The 21,254-nt window shown below is 47.1% G+C and overlaps 1 protein-coding gene across 12 annotated transcripts in view; it reads left to right on the top strand.

Moving 5' to 3' along the window:
* Positions 1–21,254, top strand: part of APLP2 (amyloid beta precursor like protein 2) — a 684,051-nt gene that overhangs the window by 263,364 nt on the left and 399,433 nt on the right. For all 12 annotated transcript variants that reach the window (XM_078681958.1, XM_078681961.1, XM_078681955.1 and 9 more), the window contains exons 5-6: positions 13,488–13,687; positions 13,885–14,072. In XM_078681958.1, coding sequence (XP_078538084.1) covers positions 13,488–13,687; positions 13,885–14,072 — 388 coding nt within the window. The remainder of the gene's footprint in view (positions 1–13,487; positions 13,688–13,884; positions 14,073–21,254) is intronic.

The raw sequence follows: 21,254 nt of genomic DNA, 5'->3' as shown, positions 1-21,254 counted from the left end.
TGACTTAAGACTTAAATTCCTCTATTATTAGGAAGGGACTACTGCTGAAGCCAGGAGGCCAGAATATGAGCATTGGTAATGGTGGAAGATGTGGGGAGCAGGGAGTGATCCAAAGCTATGTCGAGGAATCTATTAATTTCCCTGCCTAGGACCCATGTGAGATGCATCCACTTCACTAGATTCGAGGTGAGGCGGTGGAGAAAGGCGAGCTGATTGCAATATGGGGCATAGATACTACCCAGTAAAAAAGGCTAGTCATCCAGCTGGGCTTGAGCAGGGTAAATGGGCCATCGGAGGTTGATTCCTTGATCGGAATCTAGAAATGAGTACTTACCAGCACCCAAATAAGTGTTACTCTGGTGTAAGCTGAATAATTAGTGGAATATTTTAGACCATGCCACCTTTTCTAAAGCCACTCAGCTTTTGAATGAACTATATGTGATTCCTGTAATAGTTCTATGCTTACGGAGCGAGTTGATTTTATAGCAAGTTTCAAGTAGTCCGGGCCATTGTCCAAATGTCTAATAGGAGGAGGGAAATCACAGCTCGCAGATCCAGGACCACAGTTAGGAAAGAGCTGGTGGGCTGGTCATGATATGATCAGGAGTATTGTATGTCGAAATTACACAAGCGTTAAAAACACATGCCTTTTTAACCCAATCATTAGTATGAATGTGTTGTAACGATGTGTTTCTTTTACACACAAGTAGTTAAAATTACTTGCCCTTGGGGGGCGGTGGACTTTGGATTAGTATCTTTTACTAATCCAACTCCAATCTTTGCATCAGTAAGGATTGTTTGATTTTAAACCCAGCACCTCTGTACCAATGCGCCCCACTAAAATAAGTTGTTGTTATGACTTTCGTGCTAAAGGAATGCTTGTTAATGAATGACACGTTTGTTCAATTGCCGGTGCTGTAAAGGCACAGTGTGATTCCGACATAGTACTAAAGGCTGTTTCCCGATCAGGAGAGCATCCAGGTGTAGAGGGTGGGGTGGGGACGTGTTTAGTCTCCGGAAAAGTCAGAGGAGGTCTCAAAAAATGGAGCCGCATTCAGCATCCTGAGACAGTGCTGTTGATTGGTGCATCTCTGTTCTCTACCTAGGTGCAGGCGTCAGCTGGGTCCAATAAGAAATGGGTCTGCTAGTCTGCTATATTTTTAGCTTTGCTGGGGGAAGGAAAGCAGACATTAGTGTGAGAAAGTGGCTCTGTATATACTGGACCAAAGTAAGGTACAGTGTGCACAGAGTCCACAGTCCCCAGAGGTTTGGCAGAGGTTAAAGTTAGATATAACCTTACTCTCTAAAGTGGTAGCTTGGTCGAGCAGTAAGGCAGTATCAGAGGATAGCGTAAAGCATTTGTTGTACACACTGTCAGCAAATGGTCTTGCACACTCAAGAACTGATCTCTAGGCCAATTGTTTTGTATATAAAAATATATTGTTTTATTTTAGAACCACAAGTAGGTATAAAAATAGTTTCTCAGAATGAGATGCTACAATTAGATACTTTCAAATAGCAATAGATTTTTCAATGCAGTAGTTAGTTGTTGCAATATTAAACACAGTTTATAACATTGAGCTCAATGGAAATTTTAAGCAAAATGCAATATCAATTACTTTACGTATGTTTTTCTTACTCAGGGCTGGATCCTGGATTCAGCCATGAGTAAGAAAAATCTCCTGTAAACAGTTAAAAGAAATCGTTTTTGTTACACAGGCGATTTTTATGGGATATTTGTATGTTTCAAAAATCGACACTTAGAAGAATTTCTAGCAAAAACAAGCCAATGTTATCCTATGGAGGAAAATCAAGTTATCGGAAAATCACAGTTGTAAGTCCTTTCTAGGGTTAGTGCTGGGCACAAAGATTCAGCACTGGGATCTCTCCTGGTACTAGGTGAGTAATTTTGTTTTCGTTGAACGGGTGTTTTTTAGTGAATATTTCAAAGTTTCAAAAGTCGATAGAAGAATTTCCAAGTGAAAACCAGTCAATGTTACCCTATGGAGAAAATGTAGGTTATCGATTTTCAGGTAAGTACTCGACTGGCAGAGTTAAGGTTCTGGGGCAAGACTCAGGGGGTCTCCCAGGTTCGGGTAGGTACAATAGGTTCGAGGCATGTGGGCTGCTAAATTCATATCTGTAGCATAGATCGCCGCCTAGTGTTGGGTCCGGATGATTGCACATTGTTGTCCTGGAAGAGTCTTCGAAGTATCACGAGATAGGTGGCTCCTCCCCTGTACTACAGTGCGCATGGGCATCGACTCCATCCCCAGATTGTTTTTTTCCGCCATTGGGTTCGGATGTGATTTCGACGTCTCCTGTTCGGAATCGTGATAGAACTTTTTCAAGGCCAAAAGGCCTTCTTTGCACCGTCGGTATTGTTCGCGTTCGGTCCCGTCTATCTTCCAGCTCGTGGAGTCGGATATCCGGGGGGTCGTGTGACTCTTTGGTGATCGGGGCCTAGTCGACGCAGCAAGACTTCGACGGCATGGAACGGAGTCCATTCAAGAAATGTCCCGTGTGTGGATCCAAGTACCCACACATTGACGTCCATCCTGTGTGCAACAAGTGCCTGTCGCCGGACCACGACGAGGGCAACTGTATGGCCTGTTCAAGATTTCGATCGTAGAAGACGATCAAGCTTCGGCGCGTGGCACGCCTTGAGGCCCAGCGATCGGCTCCGGCACCGGTGGACATCTTTGACGACCCCGCGGTAGACGAGCAAGTGCGTCACCTGCAGATTTCCCCTACCCCGGTGGAGGTCGAGTCCGACGACGGAGCGGACATCCACAGTCAAGACATTGAGGAACTCTTCGAGAAGGTAGGGGACGACGACGAAGCATATGGGGCCATGGAAGATAGCTCGGAGGAAGAGCTATGCCCCGCACGTACTCTTACAAAGGCTCTGGTCACGGGATCGCCACACGGCCTTACCCAAGACCTTACACCTCGATCCACGGCCCCGCCTTCCGGCCCGGCTACGGACACCTCCGCGGAGCCGCCATTACTAAAATCGAAACCGAAACTGAAACCCTCGGTATCGATGAAAACAAAAATGGCTGACACGCCATCGAAACCGAAGACGTCTGCTCCGGTACCGACGCCGTCGTCTTCGGGGGCCTCCAAACCGATGCAAGCTGTCGACCAGGCAAAGGTGCCGAAGGTGGTTAAGGAGCCAAGCTCGAAGAAGCCCGCCGAGCCGGTGTCAATCAAGGTAGACAAGCCGACGTCCAAGAAGGCTGTCGAGCCTACATCGGGACAGTCTGTCGCGCCGAAGACCAAGGGGCTCGTTGACGCGAAGTTAGTGAAGGGCGCGGAGCCAAGGTCTGGGGTCGTTACTCCTAAAGGGAAACCCGTCGATCCGAAGCCGTCGGCATCGACGTCTGCAGCTGTGGACGGTGATCGTGGCGCACCAGTCAAGGGTGCTCCTGCGCCTCGAACGGACAAGCACAAGTCATCCACGCTCTGGTCTTCCCCTGGGGGCGGACCAAGGACATCGGTCGGATCGATGAAGCCGTCCGCTTCCTTTACGAAGCAGGTCTCGGACTCCCTCAAGCGCCTTAAGGACAAGGCTTTGGCATCGGAACCGAAGACTCCTTCCGCACCGAAACCGGCAGACACACCGAAGACCACATCGGCACCGCTCCTCTACACGTTGCCGCCTAAGGTGGCGCCGAAGGCCTTTGCACCGCGGTCGGTGCCCAAGGACACTGTGTCGACGTCAACTCACCCGGCTGGGACTGTGGGTCATCGACACCCTTTGGTTGAAGAACGGTCGGAGCATTTCATCGATGCCGACACCGGAAAACTCACGCTGTACAAGATGAAGATTACTTCACAACCTTTGCAGTCGTTTACCATTCCTCTGAAACGTAAGAAGCCTGCAGCAGAAACACCGGTTCTGGTGGAGCAGATTCTTCCTCAGCATAGGAGGAGTGCAACACCTTCACCCACATACTCTGATGGGGATGGAGGGGAGCAAGATGAGGAGTACAATTTTCCTGCTCATACAGAGCCTGATGAGCAACAGGACTCATGGATGGACACTGGTGATCAAGGGGACCAGCAGACGGTCCAGGATCCTCAGGTTTATAACGTGAAGCCGTCTCCCACTGAGGACTCTGCGGCATATAATGCCTTAATTGAAAGGGCAGCTACAAACCATAAAGTGGAAATGCATGCTGACCCAGTGGAGGTGGACTTCCTTTTTGACACTTTCTCTATTGCTGAAAAAACTGTCAAGACTCTCCCAATGTTGTAAGGGGTCCTTAAGCATGCGGCAGACATTTTCAAGGAACCCACAAGATCTCGGGTTGTAAACCCACGCATTGAGAAGAAATACAGACCGGCACTTGGCGACCCCACTTACATAAGGGGCCAGTTGCCTTTGGACTCCTTGGTGGTCTCTAATGCCCGCAAGAGGGCAAACTCCCAAACAACGGGTGAAGCTCCTCCCCCAGACAAAGAGTCAAAAGTGCTGGAGGCATCTGGGAAGAGGGTAGCAGCTCAGGCGGCCAACATATGGTGCATCTCAAACACGCAAGCTCTGTTGGCCAGATACGATAGGGCACACTACGACACCCTAGAGCAGCTGTTACAACACCTCCCAGACCAGTTTAAAGAGGGAGCTGAAATGCTTATCCAGGAGGGGAAGCTCATCTCCAACGCTGCTATAAAGTGTACGCTAGATGTAGCGGACACAGCAGCGAGAGCGATCAACACTAGTGTGATGTTGAGGCGTCAGGCATGGCTCCGCATCTCGGGATTCAAGCCAGAGATACAAACTACTATCCTCAACCAACCCGTTAATCCAGACAGGTTGTTTGGCCCAGAGGTGGACACCACCCTGGAGAAGATCAAAAAAGATACCGAGACTGCCAAGTCCATGGGAGCTCTCCAGTCACAACAATTTAGAGGGAACACTTTTCGTCGCTCAGGCAATCGAGGTGTTAACAGAGGGCACATGTCGCAGCAGACGCCATTCAATAAAAGTGGTGCGCAACCCTCCTACAGCAAGCAGGGCAGAGGTGGATACAGAGGAAACAGTGCCAAGGGTAGAGGCAGAGGCAACAACAGTTCCTGTTCCTCTGCCGCCAACAAACGGTGACTCCCTGTCACTGCCCCCCGACCATCCAACACCTGTCGGTGGGAGACTCCAACAGTTCCTGCCCGTCTGGAAGTCCATCACCACAGACAGGTGGGTCAGGAAACTTATCCAGTTCGGCTATTGTTTAAAGCTGACATCCGCCCCACCACCCATGCCCCCAAAACACCGTCCTATGTCAGCAGAGCACTTGCACTTATTGCAGCAGGAGGTTCTGGTGATGCTGCAAAAAGGCGCAATAGAGCTCGTGCCAGTGGAGGAAGAAGGCACAGGGGTTTATTCCCTGTCCTTCTTAATCCCAAAAAAGGACGGCTCACTCAGACCGATTCTAGACCTACGCCCCTTGAACCAGTACATTCTTTCAGAACACTTCCACATGTTGACACTGTAGCAGGTTCTTCCCTTGTTACAACAGGGAGACTTCCTCGCAACCTTGGACCTCAAGGATGCTTACTTTCACATACCACTCCACCCATCCCACAGAAAGTACCTCAGGTTCACCATCCAAAACAGGCATTACCAGTTCAAGGTACTCCCCTTCGGAGTGACCACTGCTCCCAGAGTGTTCACAAAATGTCTGGCGACAGTGGCGGCACACCTCCGGAGACAGGGTATACATGTCTTATCTGGACGACTGGGTCGTGCAGGCAAAGTCAGCCCAGCAGTGCGCCGCAGACATGTCCCACACCATTCACCTCCTTCACAGTCTAGGATTTACACTGAACTACCCGAAGTCACACCTTCAGCCGGCCCCTGTGCGGCAGTATTTGGGCGCGACGATCAATACTCTGGCTGCCACAGCTCAGCCAAACCCAGCGAGGATCGACAACATCCAGGCGCTGATCCAAAAGTTCAGACCGCAACACTCACTCCCAGCGAGAGTGTTCATGCAGTTGATAGGCATGATGGCCTCCTGCATCTTCATAGTCCCGCACGCGAGACTCCATATGCGTCCGCTCCAAGAATGCTTAGCGCATCAGTGGATTCAGGCTCAAGGACAGTTAAACGACCTAGTGTTGGTGGCGGGTCGGGCATACAGCTCTCTGCATTGGTGGAATCCACACAACCTTTGCAAGGGCCGACCGTTCCAGGAGCCTGTGCCACAGATTACACTAACAACGGACGCATCTCTCCAGGGATGGGGGGCTCATGTGCTCCACTATACGGTGCAGGGACTATGGACAACGCAACAAAGGAAGATGCACATCGACTACTTAGAGCTGATGGCAATCTTCATGGCACTCAAGTCCTTCAAAGTACATCTGTGCAACAAAGTCGTGTTGATCCGGACGGACAACATGACAGCCATGTACTACATTCAAAAGCAGGGAGGTACGCACTCTCCACAGTTGCTTCATCTGGCTAAGAGCATGTGGAAGTGGGCCATTCAGAGGAACATCTTCCTCATGGCGGAACACCTCCCGGGCACAGACAATCAGATGGTGGATCTGCTCAGCAGGTACAGCCACCAGATGCACGAGTGGGAGTTACATCCATCAGTACTCCGCCCGTACTTTCAGCAGTGGGGTCATCCAGAGATCGACCTGTTTGCCACGGAGGAAAACGCAAAATGCCAAAGCTTTGCCGCCAGGTTCCCTCACCCACTATCGCAGGGCAATGCGATATGGATGAACTGGTCAGGCAGATTTGCGTACGCTTTTCCCCCAGCGCCTCTCATTCCGCTGGTGGCAAGAAAGCTAAAGCACCACTCGCTGACGCTCATCGTAGTTGCTCCAACGTGGGCGCGACAACCGTGGTACACCACGTTCCTCGAACTCTCCGTGTACCGCATCAAATACTGCACCTCACACCCCGGCTCTTAACGCAGAACCGTGGCGACAATCAGCACCCGGATCCGCAGCAGCTCAATCTGGCGATCTGGCTCCTGAGGTCTTAGAGTTTGGCTACCTTGATTTGCCCCCTGAATGCATGGACATCATCCGGGAGGCAAGGAAACCCACTACCAGAGCTTGCTATGCAGCAAAATGGAAGCGGTTTGTCATCAACTGTACCGAGCACGCTATCAACCCGCTCGATGCATCCATTCCTAATATCATCTATCTGTTGCATCTTTACAAATGCAATCTAGCATACGCTTCCATTCGGATACACTTATCCGCCATAGCGGCTTATCTCCAAAACAGGCAGCATCTCTCGGTCTTCAGGGTGCCTGCCATTAAAGCATTCCTGGAAGGGCTGAAGTGGGTCATCCCTCCCAGGACCCCGCCAGCTCCTGTGTGGAACCTCAATGTGGTGCTCACCAGATTGATGGGTCCCCCATTTGAACCTCTGCATTCATGTGAGCTTCAGTTCCTCACATGGAAAGTGGCTTTTCTCATTGCCATAACGTCTCTAAGACGTGTTAGTGAGCTACAGGCGCTCTCCATTCAAGAGCCATTTATACAAATTCATTCAAACAGGGTGGTGCTGCGCACTAACCCCAAATTTCTCCCTAAGGTGGTGTCGCAGTGTCATGTCAATCTAACAATCGAACTGCCCGCATTCTTTCCCAACCCAGAAACGGTAGCAGAAAGGATGCTCCATACGCTTGATGTCAAAAGAGCGCTTATGTACTACATTGAAAGAACACAACCTTTTAGAAAGACACAGCAACTCTTTGTTGCCTTCGCAGCCCAGCATAAAGGCAACCCCATTTCCAAAGCAGGAATAGCCAGGTGGATCGTTAAGTGTATTCAGATTTGCTATCAGAAGGCTAAGCGCACTTTAACGGTCCCCCCCAGAGCACACTCCACACGCAAGTTGGGGGCCTCCATGGCATTCCTGGGTAACATTCCTTTGGAAGACATTTGTAGGGCAGCCACATGGTCTACACCACATACGTTTACCAAACATTACTGTGTAGATGTGCATTCCAAACAGCAGGCAGCTGTAGGACAGGCTGTTCTTAAAACACTTTTTCAGACTTCTGCAGCTGGCACGGGCAGCCGCCGTTAATGGAGGGACTGCTATGTATTCTATGCTACAGATATGAATTTAGCAGCCCACATGCCTCGAACTGAATATGCTACTTACCAGTATGCATCTGTTCTTGGCATGTAGGGCTGCTAACATTCATATCGCCCGCCCTCCTCCCCGTCGCCCGTAGCGGCTGCAGACTTTTCTTGCATTTAATCTCTAGCATGGCCATCACTTTCACTGTTAAACTCCATCTTTGCCACAATGGCTAAAAACAATCTGGGGATGGAGTCGATGCCCATGCGCACTGTAGTCCAGGGGAGGAGCCACCTATCTCGTGATACTTCGAAGACTCTTCCAGGACAACAATGTGCAATCATCCGGACCCAACACTAGGCGGCGATCTATGCTACAGATATGAATGTTAGCAGCCCTACATGCCAAGAACAGATGCATACTGGTAAGTAGCATATTCATTACACCTTCAGCGGCACAGGGGCAGCCGGGTGCAGAGGGAGTAGGCCCAATGTTAGCCTATTGCGGGTAGGGGCCGTTTGGTTGGTGGCTACTAGCAGGCAGGCCCCGCGGCCGTGGGAGCTGAGCTCCTTGTCACTTACACAGGGCAAGTGGGGAAGTAGAATAGAACAGATGCTGCACTTCCAGTGGCACTCGGGCGGCTGTGTGCAGGGTGCTTTTGAGCCGTCTGGCGCCCAATGGTTTAAAATGGGAAAGCTGCAAGGCGAACAAAGGCTGCAAGCCCGGGGACGGAGATTCTTCGGTTGTGACCACCACTTTGAGAGGTAAGTTGGAAAGCTGTAGGTTAGGTAGACACCCATGAGTTGGGCACAGGGGGCCGTGGGGCGCAGGGTGCAGGAGTGTCTTTTAGCGTCGGGGAAATCTTACCCTCAGCTGGTCGGGGTTGGGGGGGTCTCTGGTTGTGAGGCTGCAGGCGTCATCAGGAGCGTCAAGGAGGATCCTTGGGTGCCGGATTTGTGGTCACAGTCGCCGGGGGACGTCCTCATGGTCTTTGTTCACTCAGGCACAGGCCGGGCTCGGTGGGTGCAGAGTGTGCTGGATTCGCGGTTCCTGGCTGGCACCAGGGGTTGTAGATCTTTGAGCAGAACCACTGCTCGCGGGAGTCCCAGTCTTTGGATGAGCAAGGCAGTCAGGTCCTCCGAGGTTTTCGAGGATGCTGACCACAGGAGACGCCGGGATTCAGCAGGAGCAGGTTCGAGGGTCGACAGCCCTATAGGGCTGGGGCCAAGTCAGTTGGTGTCGTCCTCTTGTTAGCAGCTGCAAGGCAGTTCTTCCTTCTTCTTGTTCTTCTTTGTAGTTTCGGAATCAGGATCTGAGGAAGGAACGTTCAGGGTGCCCCTAAATACTAAATTTGGGGGCATTACAGATATGTAAAGGTCAGGAACCAATGGTGCCCTTTCCTGGGGTGGGTACACCCCCCTATCCTGCCACTCTCCAGTGGGAGGGGGGCAGTAGCCTGGTCCTGATTGGGTAGGGCTCCCAATCTTCAAGATGGTGAGAGCCAGGAGTTGTGCTTCACCTCGCCTCCCCCACCTGATGGGTGGGGTTTGAAGAGGCTGGCACACCCCTTTTCCTCACTTAGGTTTTCCCGACAATTTTTCCGCCAGAGTGGGGGTCAGTACTGGTGGGGGCCAGTTGCTGAGTACAGCAAGTGGTCTGGAGAAGCTCACAAAGGCGGCATGCCTTTGAAGCTTCCCCTGCCCTGCCCTGGGGGAGGAGGCCTAGCACCTCGCCCCAGGATGTGCATTGTTGCAGGCCCATGAGAGCGGATGGCTCTCGACCCAGGGGTCCAGCAACATGTCTGCTGTGTGGCAGCCACTCAGTCAGGACGCTGGGTGTTGGTTAGTTTGAGAGGGCATCTCTAAGATGCCCTCTGTCATGCATTTTACATTAAATCCCACACTGGTGGGTTTAATGTGCTGAGAAGTTTGATACCAAACTTCTCAGTGTTCAGTGAAGCCATCATGGTGCTGTGGAATTTGTGATGACGACCTCCCAGCACCATATACTCTTAATGGCAGCACTGCACTTATATTGCCCAGGAATGGACCTGGGTACTGTAGGGGTACAGGGCTCATGCACCTGTACCCACACCACTGGCATAGGGCACCCAGCTAGAGGGGGTGACTGAGGTATGCTAGGACAGTGTGTTGTGTGCATGACACACAGGGATGTGTGCCAAGTCGACACTGTGGTTTGTTCTGCATCGAGACACTCAGCCTGCAAAGGCAGTGTGTGGGTGTCGGCGTACAGGGCCTCTAAGGGTGGCACAATAAGTGCTGCAGCCCTAAGGCGCCTTCTCGGGGTAACAGTGCCCTCGGTACCTAGGGTACTATTTACCAGAGGCTGACAGGTGGCCAGAGATGCCAATTGGGTTTAAGGTTTCAATACAGTTTCAGGGAAGGAGGAACACAGGCCCTGGGCACCTGATTGACAGGAGCCCAGGGCACACTCAATCAAAGTACATCAGCAATTCAGCAAAAAGTGGGGGCATACCATGCAAGAAAGTTGTCTCTTTCTCGCACATTGTCCTAATTTTCGGAGCATTTGTTTGACTTCGAGGAAGGAGGTTCTCCACTGTTGGACTGCCAGTGTGTAAACCAGAAATATGAGGATACAATGATTGACCCTGAGAATAGAATCTGGTTGTCTGGCCCTTCTAAGGATGGTGTCCTAATATTTATAGGGCAGAATTATGACCACAATCTAGTGCGGCAGAGCCCGTGGTGGGGTTCGATGCAAGGGTAACAGATGAACCCTCTCCATCAAGAAATATGGGGGTAAGCGCTCTGGAGCTGGGGGGGGGAGATCTCCCTCAGCAAGGGCTCCAGGAAATCCTCCATTTTCTCACCTTCATCTCCCTCAGGGAGGCTCACCATTCGGAAATTGCTTCGGCGTAAGCGACCCTCCGCTCATCCTCCCAGGAATCGCCCGCTCTGTGGGCTCCCCTACGTAGGCCTGCAGATCTGTTGTGTGAGGCATCAAATTGAATGATGTCTTTTCCGATTGGATGACCCGATCTGAGCCTTTCCAATGGTAATCTGGCAGTAGGCTCATGTCTATGGCGATGGAGCCTACCTTGGCCTCCAGGGAGATGCAGGAGGTCTCTATCACCTTTAGGATCGTGTCTAATATCTCAGTTTACACAGTTGAGGCCTGGGTCATAGCCAAGAAATCCAGGTGCTGATCTGTTGTTTTTTTTTTTAGCCCCATGGCATGCAGCCTCCCATGGAGGGTGGTGCCGTAGGGCGGACACGTACAGGAGGGAAGCGATGTGGGCTTGCATGTGACAGCCTGTATTTCATAGTACCGCACTACTGAGGAGGCAGTGGATCGCCTGCCGGTCTCTCCTCATGAAGTCAGATGTGATGCACCCATGGGGGTTTGGAAATCTATCCGTCTGCCCAGGCCGCGGCATGTTCCTAGAACTCCATTTGATAGAAGTCTTAGACAAAAAGGGAGGGGGTTGGCCTAAATGGTTCCCAGTCAAAACGAAGGGCCGGTGTAGGGAAGTCCAGCAAAGCTGGCAGGCAGAGTGGTAAGGGTGTAGGTCCACAGTGGCCTATCCCTCAGCAGCCTCACTTGTTTCAGCGGGGCCCAGGGTGGGCCTGTTGTCACGTCTTGGTCTGTAGAGTAAAGGGGGATAAGAAGAACTAGGACCTCCCTGGCACTCAGTCTCCACGGCTCTTCTGTGCCCCCTCCAGTCTGGCAAAGGGGTTGGTTGGGCTAAGTCTTCCTACTTATTGCTGGACCCCGCAGCACATTCTGCAATTTTTGCGGCCCTTGGCCTCTGCACCGGTCTCCAGGGGTGTCTCAGTTGGGGACGGTCCAATACAGGGGGAGAGGAAAAGTGAGGGATGATCCCCCCCCCCCAAACTCCATGTGTGGTCCCCCGCACTGGCATCTTAATGGCGTGGAACGCGAGCAGCCGGGTTGTTTCCCCAGGGCCATTGAAAGGCTCTGTCACACTGCCTACAGGCCTACACCACTTAGGGTCCTAGCACCGGAGTCTCTGGGATTGTCACATTTCTGAGTACCTCAGATAGCACTGCTCTGATGAAGATGAGTCTTGAGAACCCAGTGGAACTGCGGATAACTGAACAGTAAGCCTAAAGAGCTGCAATTGCATGGCTGGCTTATTGGGCAGGCTAGCCACTGTCCTAATTGAGTTCCTTTGTGAATAGCTCTCCATGCGGCAATCTGGCAGGGACAGTCCTGTGAATTAATATGATGCTCCTGTAGATAACTATACCGTAGGCAGTTCTGATGACATTGAACATTTATTTTACACTAAAGGGCTACACCTTGTACTTTATTCCTTATTTTCGATGTTGGGCTATACCTGCATTTATTACCTCTTTAGTTGTCTTTTGCTCCTTTTTTGTGACATTGCCTTCTACATGACACCTATGAGCACTTGTGTAATTAGTTAATTGAAGCACAACTGTGATGTAGGCTATGTTTCTCCCTCTCCCCACTGCCCGCTCCCCCATTTAAGTATATGGAGTTCACACACAGACATCTCGATTATCCTCCTTAGGGCCAGTTCATAGTTTTTCTTGCTGCCCATTGACCATTTCTCAAGAGGTGGGATGAGGATGCAAAAGATAAGCCAGAATGAGGTGAAAAGGCTTGATGTTGATAATTGGAGTCCATTTGGATTGTGGCAATGGCTTTAGTTGCAAACAACGAATTGGGTGATCTGAAGTGCCTTAAATTGAATTTATTGCTGAGTCCCCTGTTTGGGTTTGCTCTACCTGCCCATAAGTTAATAGCCTCTATTGAAGCAAGTCTTGGGATAGTCCTCCCCTTAATTAATCTGACCTGATCTGAGTAGTTGTACAGTCTGCTGGGTAAAATCTTACACTGCATTGGTTCCTTGAAAATATATTACTCATTTATGTTATAGTCCAAAATAGAAAAAAATGTATACCCAGCCTTTCGGTCAGATACGAAGTTGCCACACATTCCCATTGTAAATGCGGAGTTACATGGATGTCACCAGCCAAAAGTCAATCTCCAGAAAAGTCCTTTCTTAATTTGGGCACACCTGATGTTCTCATATCTGTGGTACAGAAAGACAAATGTAATTGGGTTTAATTTACTGGTCTAGAAAATCATTGAGTTCAGATTCAGGCGTCCAGAAAGTGGGGATTTGCCTGAAAAAAAATGCACTGGTGTCGTTTTGATTGTCCTCTGTGTTGTGGGATGCTACAGGTAAGGATTGGTTGTTCTTTCAAGAATGTGATGATCTTTAAGCTCGAAGTTTGGTATCCTATCCTCTATGATATCTCTACTCTTTCTAAATGCATTAACCGCATGTCCTTTCCTTAGCATCCCCATTTGCCAGAACCCATGCCAGAGTATTGTACAGCCAACGAATCCTACGCATTTCAGTGAGGTTCTCTTGTGCTTTTCTGTTTTCTAGGCCTGTATGACTGAAGTCATGATACTGCACAGCTATGGCATGCTGCTGCCATGTGCTACAGACCAGTTCCGAGGCACAGAATATGTATGTTGTCCCCAGACCAAAATTCCAGATGAGGCGCTTTCTAAGGAGGAGGTGGAAGATGATGATGATGAGGATGATGAAGAAGAAGATGAAGAAGATTATGATCTATATAAAAGGTATGATTTGGATTAATATATCGATGTATATCCTTTTGTCATAAAAGTCTGAATGACTTCTCTTTAAGCTACCCCTCTCCCATAACAACCCATCTCCACGCAGATTGCCTGAGCCAGCAGTCTGTTTTGGCTCAGTGGAACTCTTCTACAGCCACTTGAGAGAGCCCATTATCACCTGTATGTTCTTGCCTCCTAAGCGAATTCCCCACCGAGGCCGATGTAGAGGACTTCACTGCTGCTGTGGAGGAAGAGGAAGAGGATGTTGTGGAGGATAGAGATTACTACTACGACAGCTTCAAAGATGAGGAGTACAATGATGAAACCCCAACAGAAACTAGTAACACCAAAACCCTTTCGCAGAAGGACTTTGTTGTTGATGTGAAAGGTAACTTTAAAGCTTTCATCTTTTTAAATATGAACTAAATACCTTTGTGTACTTCCCTTCACCCCTCTCCAGCAAAAAGTGTGGTTATGGTGTATATACAAATCTTTATCTTGATTTCCTGTTTAAGACAGTGAGAGGTATCTTTCCTTCTCTGGTGCTTTTAATAGGCTTCTGCAGTTATCTTCTCATCTTTTCCTTTTCCCAAATGTGCCAATTATAAACGAATTGTAATATTATGACTATAGCTTTGTTCATTTGAATTGTTACTTTGCCCTTTTGTCTATACTCAAGTGATGTTTCACTACTTATTTTAGTATCACTGGATTGAGGCAGTAATGATTGTGTCACAAAGCAAGTCACCTTACCAATGTAACTGTCTTTTTATTGAGACTGGTTCTACACAACGCCTTCAGACACCAAACACCTCTCTCGAAATTAATTTCGTTGAGAAGATTATGCCACCATCTAGTCCTTCAATTGGTGGTTCTTGAGCATTCTCTCCTCTCTTTGGTTCTACCTCCTGTTCGGCCATGTCACAATTCTAACTTTCTTTTAAAAACATTTTGGCTTCTGCCATTTTTAAGTGCTGCAAGAAAATGGTTTTGCTATTGCTCATAATAATTTATTTACTGAACTCTTAGGGACAGAATGCTGACTTAACCTTGCTGCGTTTGGAGCTTTTGATATTCTGGTGTTGCAGGGAGTGCTCAACTCAGCTTAAATTGACTAACTTTCCTTTACTGCCAAACCCAAAGTATCAAGGTTATTGCAAGAGTGTCCTCCACACGACTAAACACAAATCCCCTCCCACCCGTGCACCCCACTACCCCTCCAAGAATTAGTAGTTAGCAATTTTGTGTTATGATCGTATGTTTTTTTAGTATGTTCTAATGTTGTCCTTTTGTCTTTCTTGCACTATGAAACAAAATCCCATTATGTTAATTTATTTGATGAATTTTATGATCAATAATTACTTGCTGGTCAATGAGACCTCTAATATTTTGGGAAACTAAATCCTTGTAATTTTTTAGATTTTTCGGGGGGGGGGGAGGGAGATTAGTGTCAGTAATAAAGGACAAAAGTAATGCTATGATTAAGGAAATATGTAGCTAAAGGAGAAGTCTTAAAGGTATGAAGTAAAGGGTACAGGGTAAACTGTCTACAAGCATTCAATAAAAGTAGACTATTTTAAAAAAAATAACAAAAGAATAGAAATGCATAAATCTCAGAGTAATTAATTAACCCAAAAATAAAACCGGTTTGAAGAAAAGAGAGGTTTCATATGATTAGAGAATGATTATCCACACTTACAGTTGTTGAGGAGTTTGGGTTCTGAAAAATACAGTGAGATGGTTTACCCCTTTATGGATTATGGCTCTTTAGTTGGGGCAAAGTGTTAGCGACTGGTGAGACTGAAAAGAAGACTACTTTTGCAGGGTTTTGTCAATACCGCATTAATTTAATGTCGATATGGCTTGAGCGCCATGTAGCCGATAGATGATCCCAGTAAGCAAGTGTTCGAGGCATATGAGCTGTAGATTGTATACTGTAGCATAGATCGCCATCTGGTGTTGGGCTCGGATGTTTGCACTTTGTTATTGTAGAAGTCTTTGTAGTCATGAGATAGGTGACTCCTCCTTTGGTTAGTAGTGCGCATGGGCATCGACTCCATCTCTAGATTGTTTTTTTCCGCCATCGGGTTCGGATGGGACTTGCTGCACTCTGGCTCGACACCGTGTTTTCTCAACTTTTTCGATGTGCAACCCATCATATTCGACGGTATTGTCTTGTTCGCTTGCCTTCGATGCGCTAACTCAAATCTCTCGACTCCAGTTGTCGACGTGAGCCGTTGGGCCTATATACGCCATTCATGCCTACGGCTAATGGAAAGAACTCCATTCAAAAAATGTCCCCAATGTGGAGCTAAATTTCCACACAGTCACCATCTCCAGGTCTGCAACCTTTGCCTATCGCCAGAACACGAGGAAAAGGATTGCCAAGCCTGTGCCTCTTTTCGATCAAAGAAAACCATCTGTGATCGCCAGGCTTGACGACACGTCATGGCTCAACAAGCTGCACCAGTGCCGGAAAACATCTTTAATGATTGCCCCGATGTTCCAGAGACAGAGAAGTCGGAGGAGCTTGAGATCATCTCCGAAGAAAACGACGACTCCATCCGGAGGTGAACCTTACTTCCGTATTGAGGGAGGTGGTTCGCTTTGGCGTGCTCTCTGGACTCAGAATAAATTGGAATAAGTCAGTTGTGTTCCCGTTGTCCCCAGTGACGGAACGTTTCGATATGGAATACCCACTACATTGGTCTACTGACCCGGTGCGATATCTAGGCATTATGGTACACACAGGTGCCGATGTCCTTTTTCGCGAGAACTACGGTGTGGCGTTCAGCAAACTAGAAGATGACGTAGAGAAGTGGTGTAAACTCCCGCTATCATTGATGGGCCGTATAGCCGTTATGAAAATGGTGGTGCTGCCCCGGTACCTGTTTCTATTTAATAATTTACCCATTGTACTGTCGAAAAGCTTCTTCAGAACCCTGACGAAGCTTATGGTTCGCTTGGCCTGGGGCGGGAAGCAACCAAGAGTGCAATGGACTACGCTTACACTACCATACGAATTGGGGGGCCTTGTAGTGTAGCTCCTATTTTCCCAATAGGCTCTGCGCATTGGAATAGTGCCTACAGCAGTAAAGGCCTAGGCCAGACGTTAACTAGGTCTACTACTGTCGATACTAGACTTAATTTTTGGGTTTGCCAGCTAAGCTCAGAGTTCGCTAGAAACGTTCTCGAATGTTCAAGGAAGGATGAACTCTCCTGATTAGACAAGAAGGGATTTAGTTTCTGACAACCATAGAACATGACAACTTTGCTCTCCCCTAATCAAGAGTCAATCTCGAGAGTCGTGTGAGCACAAGGCAATTATTTTACTCAGTCAGTACGTGCATTCTTAGTCTCATCAGAATGTAGAGAAAAGGAAGAGACGGGCGTGTTCAATAAAAGATGTTATTTATTGATCAGTCTCTTTTCTCGTACAAGAGAAATGGATCGATATTATTGCAATACTTATAGTTAAGTAAAGTGCATACATTAGAAGCAATAGTATAAAATAATACTGTAAAAACATTGATATGGTTTCTGAGCCATATGATGTTTAAAATGATTAAAATATATTTACATACACATATACATTTTGACTAAACGTACTCAACTGGTGTTTCTAAATACGCCTACCCCGTGTACCTGACCTAAGTCTAATGCGTGGGCGGGAATAGAAAGTTACAGTTTAAGTTAAGTTTGTTTTTGCCAAGTGAATAACTAAAGAATTCTCTAGGAGGGGTTATTCAGTTCTGTACCTGGAATTTAGGATGAATGAGGAATGGTATCTCTTTCTCTGCTCTCGATATTCCAGGCTGCCTGCGAGGGCTGCCCAGAAGCGCCGGTGCTGGGTCTCTCGGCTTGAGATAGCAGCGCGTCTCTCAGCGCGTCAGGAAGGCGGGGCTGCTGCCTGCGGGGTCTGCTTCTGCTCTCGGCTTCGGCAAGTATGGCTGCTCCGTCTTGTCACCACGCGTGTCTTTGCATAGGGCAAGGTCGGCAATATTTATACCTTAAAGGTGCCGAGATTGACGTAAGGATGGACATAGGTACGTCAATAAAGATGTCATACGACTTGCTCGTTAGCACATTCTTTACTAAAGTTCTCTGTGAAATCAAAACAATGGCCGCACGGATTATCCAGGTTGTCATAGGTTTGATTTGTTATGAGAACGTCGTATGCCTTATCAGGGGCTGGAGGAATGTCGCTTGTCTAATTAGATCTCAAGCGTTATGACCTAATCAGATAACACGTTCCTGTGCCGTAGTGTGACTGCGTCAGATAACGGTATCTGCATCATGGGGGTTTTCTTGCCTCATGGGCTGACTGTTAGTTAACTAGCTAGTAAGTTTAACCAGAATAGGGTCAGGAATAGGGGGATCGAATCAGAACCTATAGAAATACACGACACCCACTCCACGCTAACTATGGTCATATCTACTAATCTATGCATAGTATAACATAGTACAACATACTATAGAGTATAGTGTATACCTTACCACCCCAAAATACATAAATGCATTTCGAAATTTTCAAATATACTGAAAAATTGCAGTCATATATATTGTATGCACTTAAGCTATGAATTAAATGCAAAAGTAAACACGCATTGTTATGTATTATTGCTTGTTGGTATATGAGAAATACACATGAAATGGCTCTTAATATGGCTATACAGAAAAAAAGTCGAAACCATTTCATCACATAAAATCTATTGCGAACATACCAGCGGGCAGCTAAAGTCTATAAAGTCTATAAAGTATCTAAAATAGAAATCTTAGTTCTCTAGGAATAGTCTCTTACTTTAAGCAGAAAATCAGTGTCCCGGGAAAAAATATATAGAAAAATATTTTAGGGGCTTGCTGAAAAAAGTTGCTGTCCGTGAACTGGATTGTAATTGTTCATGTGACTTTATTTTAAAGTTGAAGGCCGAATTCAGGGAACGCCGTGTGAGAGTTTACTCAAAAGTCTCTATTTCTGTTCCGGAGAGAACATCATATCATTCAGGCTTTCGAAAAAACTGTCAACAGCTTCATGGGAAAGTTCCTCTAAGTCGGAAATAGGGGTAACCATGCATTCATGCGCATGATTGTCTCCATTGACATTCTGATTTGCATTGCTGACAGAAGGTCGTACCTGTTCGATGCTGCTTTCATCTTGAACTTCACTACTCTTCAATCGCAGTGGTGAAGATTCCAGGAATGCCGTCATCAGAATTGGCAGCCTTTGAGGGCAGCACAGTGCGTGAACCTTGGTAGGAACCAACAGTGTATCTGCATCCACCGGCGCATCCGATTGTAGCGTCAGACAGGTGTCTAACACGCATTCTTCTCCGCATAGCAGACACCTTAGTACAGGTAAAACACACCTTTGCCACATTGGTCGAAATGATAGAAACCAAGTCATGTTTAGGTCTCTAAGCCGGGATAGTCCCAGGATTTTTGATATCCGGTCCCGGTATCCAATGGCTAGGATCGTATCTTCCATTGTCGCGAGAGTTTGTTCTGTGACATGGGTTGCCATAACGAAAAATAAGGACTAGGAATAGGATTCCTGCAATTAGTCCCAGGATCAAGGGAAGTCCGCCAAAAATCGAATGGACGAAGTCTGGAAAAATACCCAGTATGGCTTTGAATGGTGTTAATGCCATCGAAAATACTGTCTTAAATACCTTTGAGACCCCAGTGGTATCAGAAATATTTAAGATTTCGCTCAGAATTTCCGCGAAATGTACGGGGGAATTAGTTGATAATAATGTATGTATCTCTGCAGTCGTCCTTGCGACTTGTAGATCATACGTTTCTTTAGATGACGTGAGCCTTGTAGGCGTCTGAAGAAGCACTGTTTTCATTCTGCTTAAAGTGTCTATTCGAATAGAAGTAATTTTCAGACCGGGCCATGCCCTTGCCTCCCTGTCTGGAAAGGAGCTGGGAAACAAAGAACGTCCACAGCACTTGACCTTCGCCGTCGTAGTGACGAGATAGGAGTCCCGGGCATAAGACTACAGCATCTGCGGTCTACAATAAGAATGTAACTCCCATTATAGAGTCTTTGAAAGAATGGTTCTATTTCAGTTGCAGGTGCGCCTTGCTGGTGACATGAAAGGTTGTATGAATTCCCTTCACAGGCTCCGTGCAAACTAATACCGTTACACAGAAGCGTGCCGCTTAGTGACATAGCACAATTGTTGCCACTAAGAAACACTTTCTGTCCTTTGTTACTGACACATGCATGTGAATAGGGCAGGTTCCATGTTGTTTTAAGGTACCCCTTTCCCAATTTCTCGTACATGCCAGCCTGTATATATTTTTGGCAGTATTGAAACCTGAAGGTTGAGATTGGAATATTTATGATTCCGTGGATTATCCATTCACTGACAGGTCGTTCTGACATTGTCAACGGTAATCTTTCTAGTTTTTCAATGCTCAAGATTGTATAATCAGCACCCTTCTGCGCCATACCGATCTGTCTATCAGTAAGGTTAAAGATTTGGAATAGTGACGTTGTGTTGATTAAACGCCAAGGCACATAGCCTGAACGCAGATTTTGTAACGTCCAGCCAAGCTGTACAATAGAACGCAATTGTGACTGACCATGTTGTAATAACAGTAAGTCTTGCGATAATATATCGATTGCTGAAGACACAATGCTGTCCAAAGAAAAAATTCTGGAGGACAGAGTCATTAACCCATTGTCCACTACAGAAAGTGATTTTTCCAAATTAATACGGTCAATTTCCCGTATTCTTTCTGCTGTTTCAATTTGAGTAACCTTCCAGGCCTCATTGTATGCTGCATATACAGAGGCTGCTATGAAACGCTTTTGACGCTGTTTGCGTGGTCCCATTATGAAATCACGCAAGTCAGCACCATCAGTAAGTAAAGTTAGGTGTTGCTTAATTTCAGGCAGTGTGGAAGTTTGTAGCCATTGAAGGCATAATTTGCCCACACTGTAGGTTGTTATTATCCCTGGGTGATGTCTTTGGGGATATCTAGGGTCTGGCCTGGTCATTTTGAAACCCTGTGTTTTATTCAGGAATCTATCTTGACAGTAATTTGTATCTGTGGGCCAGATCAACCATTGTTTCCAATCAGGATGTGTTCTGTTTTGGTTAAGTATATGGTTTATGTCTATTTCTTCATCTGTTTCAGAGTTATTGCTAAACATTGTTGGCTTTGGAATAGACAGGTTATTTAAATCTTTGATTTTGGCTAAGCCAAGACAGGTGGTTTGTTGAACTGTGTCATTTAAAAATATCATTTGTTCTGGGATCATGCAGGCTCTAAACAAAGCTTCTAAACCCTGTACTTGCCATTCTTTTGTGCCCCAAACACTTTTCAAATCAACATGTTTGTCCCAATAATCAAATCCAAAAGTATTCATTTTTTCAAAGAAAGAATCTGAATATATCAATTTTGTGTTGGTTATCATGGTTTTCATCCCTGTCTTGTTTGACAATTTGTAATAAAATGTTTCAGCATTAGTTATGTTAAAACCTGAAAAATATGAATATTTGCCATACACGGTTCTAGAGCTCCCTTTTGGAGGTGTAGCACAATGTTCCCATTGATT

Source organism: Lissotriton helveticus, chromosome 3_1, assembly GCF_964261635.1.
Source record: "Lissotriton helveticus chromosome 3_1, aLisHel1.1, whole genome shotgun sequence".
NCBI lineage: Eukaryota > Metazoa > Chordata > Amphibia > Caudata > Salamandridae > Lissotriton > Lissotriton helveticus.
This window is presented reverse-complemented; position numbering and strand designations above follow the sequence as displayed.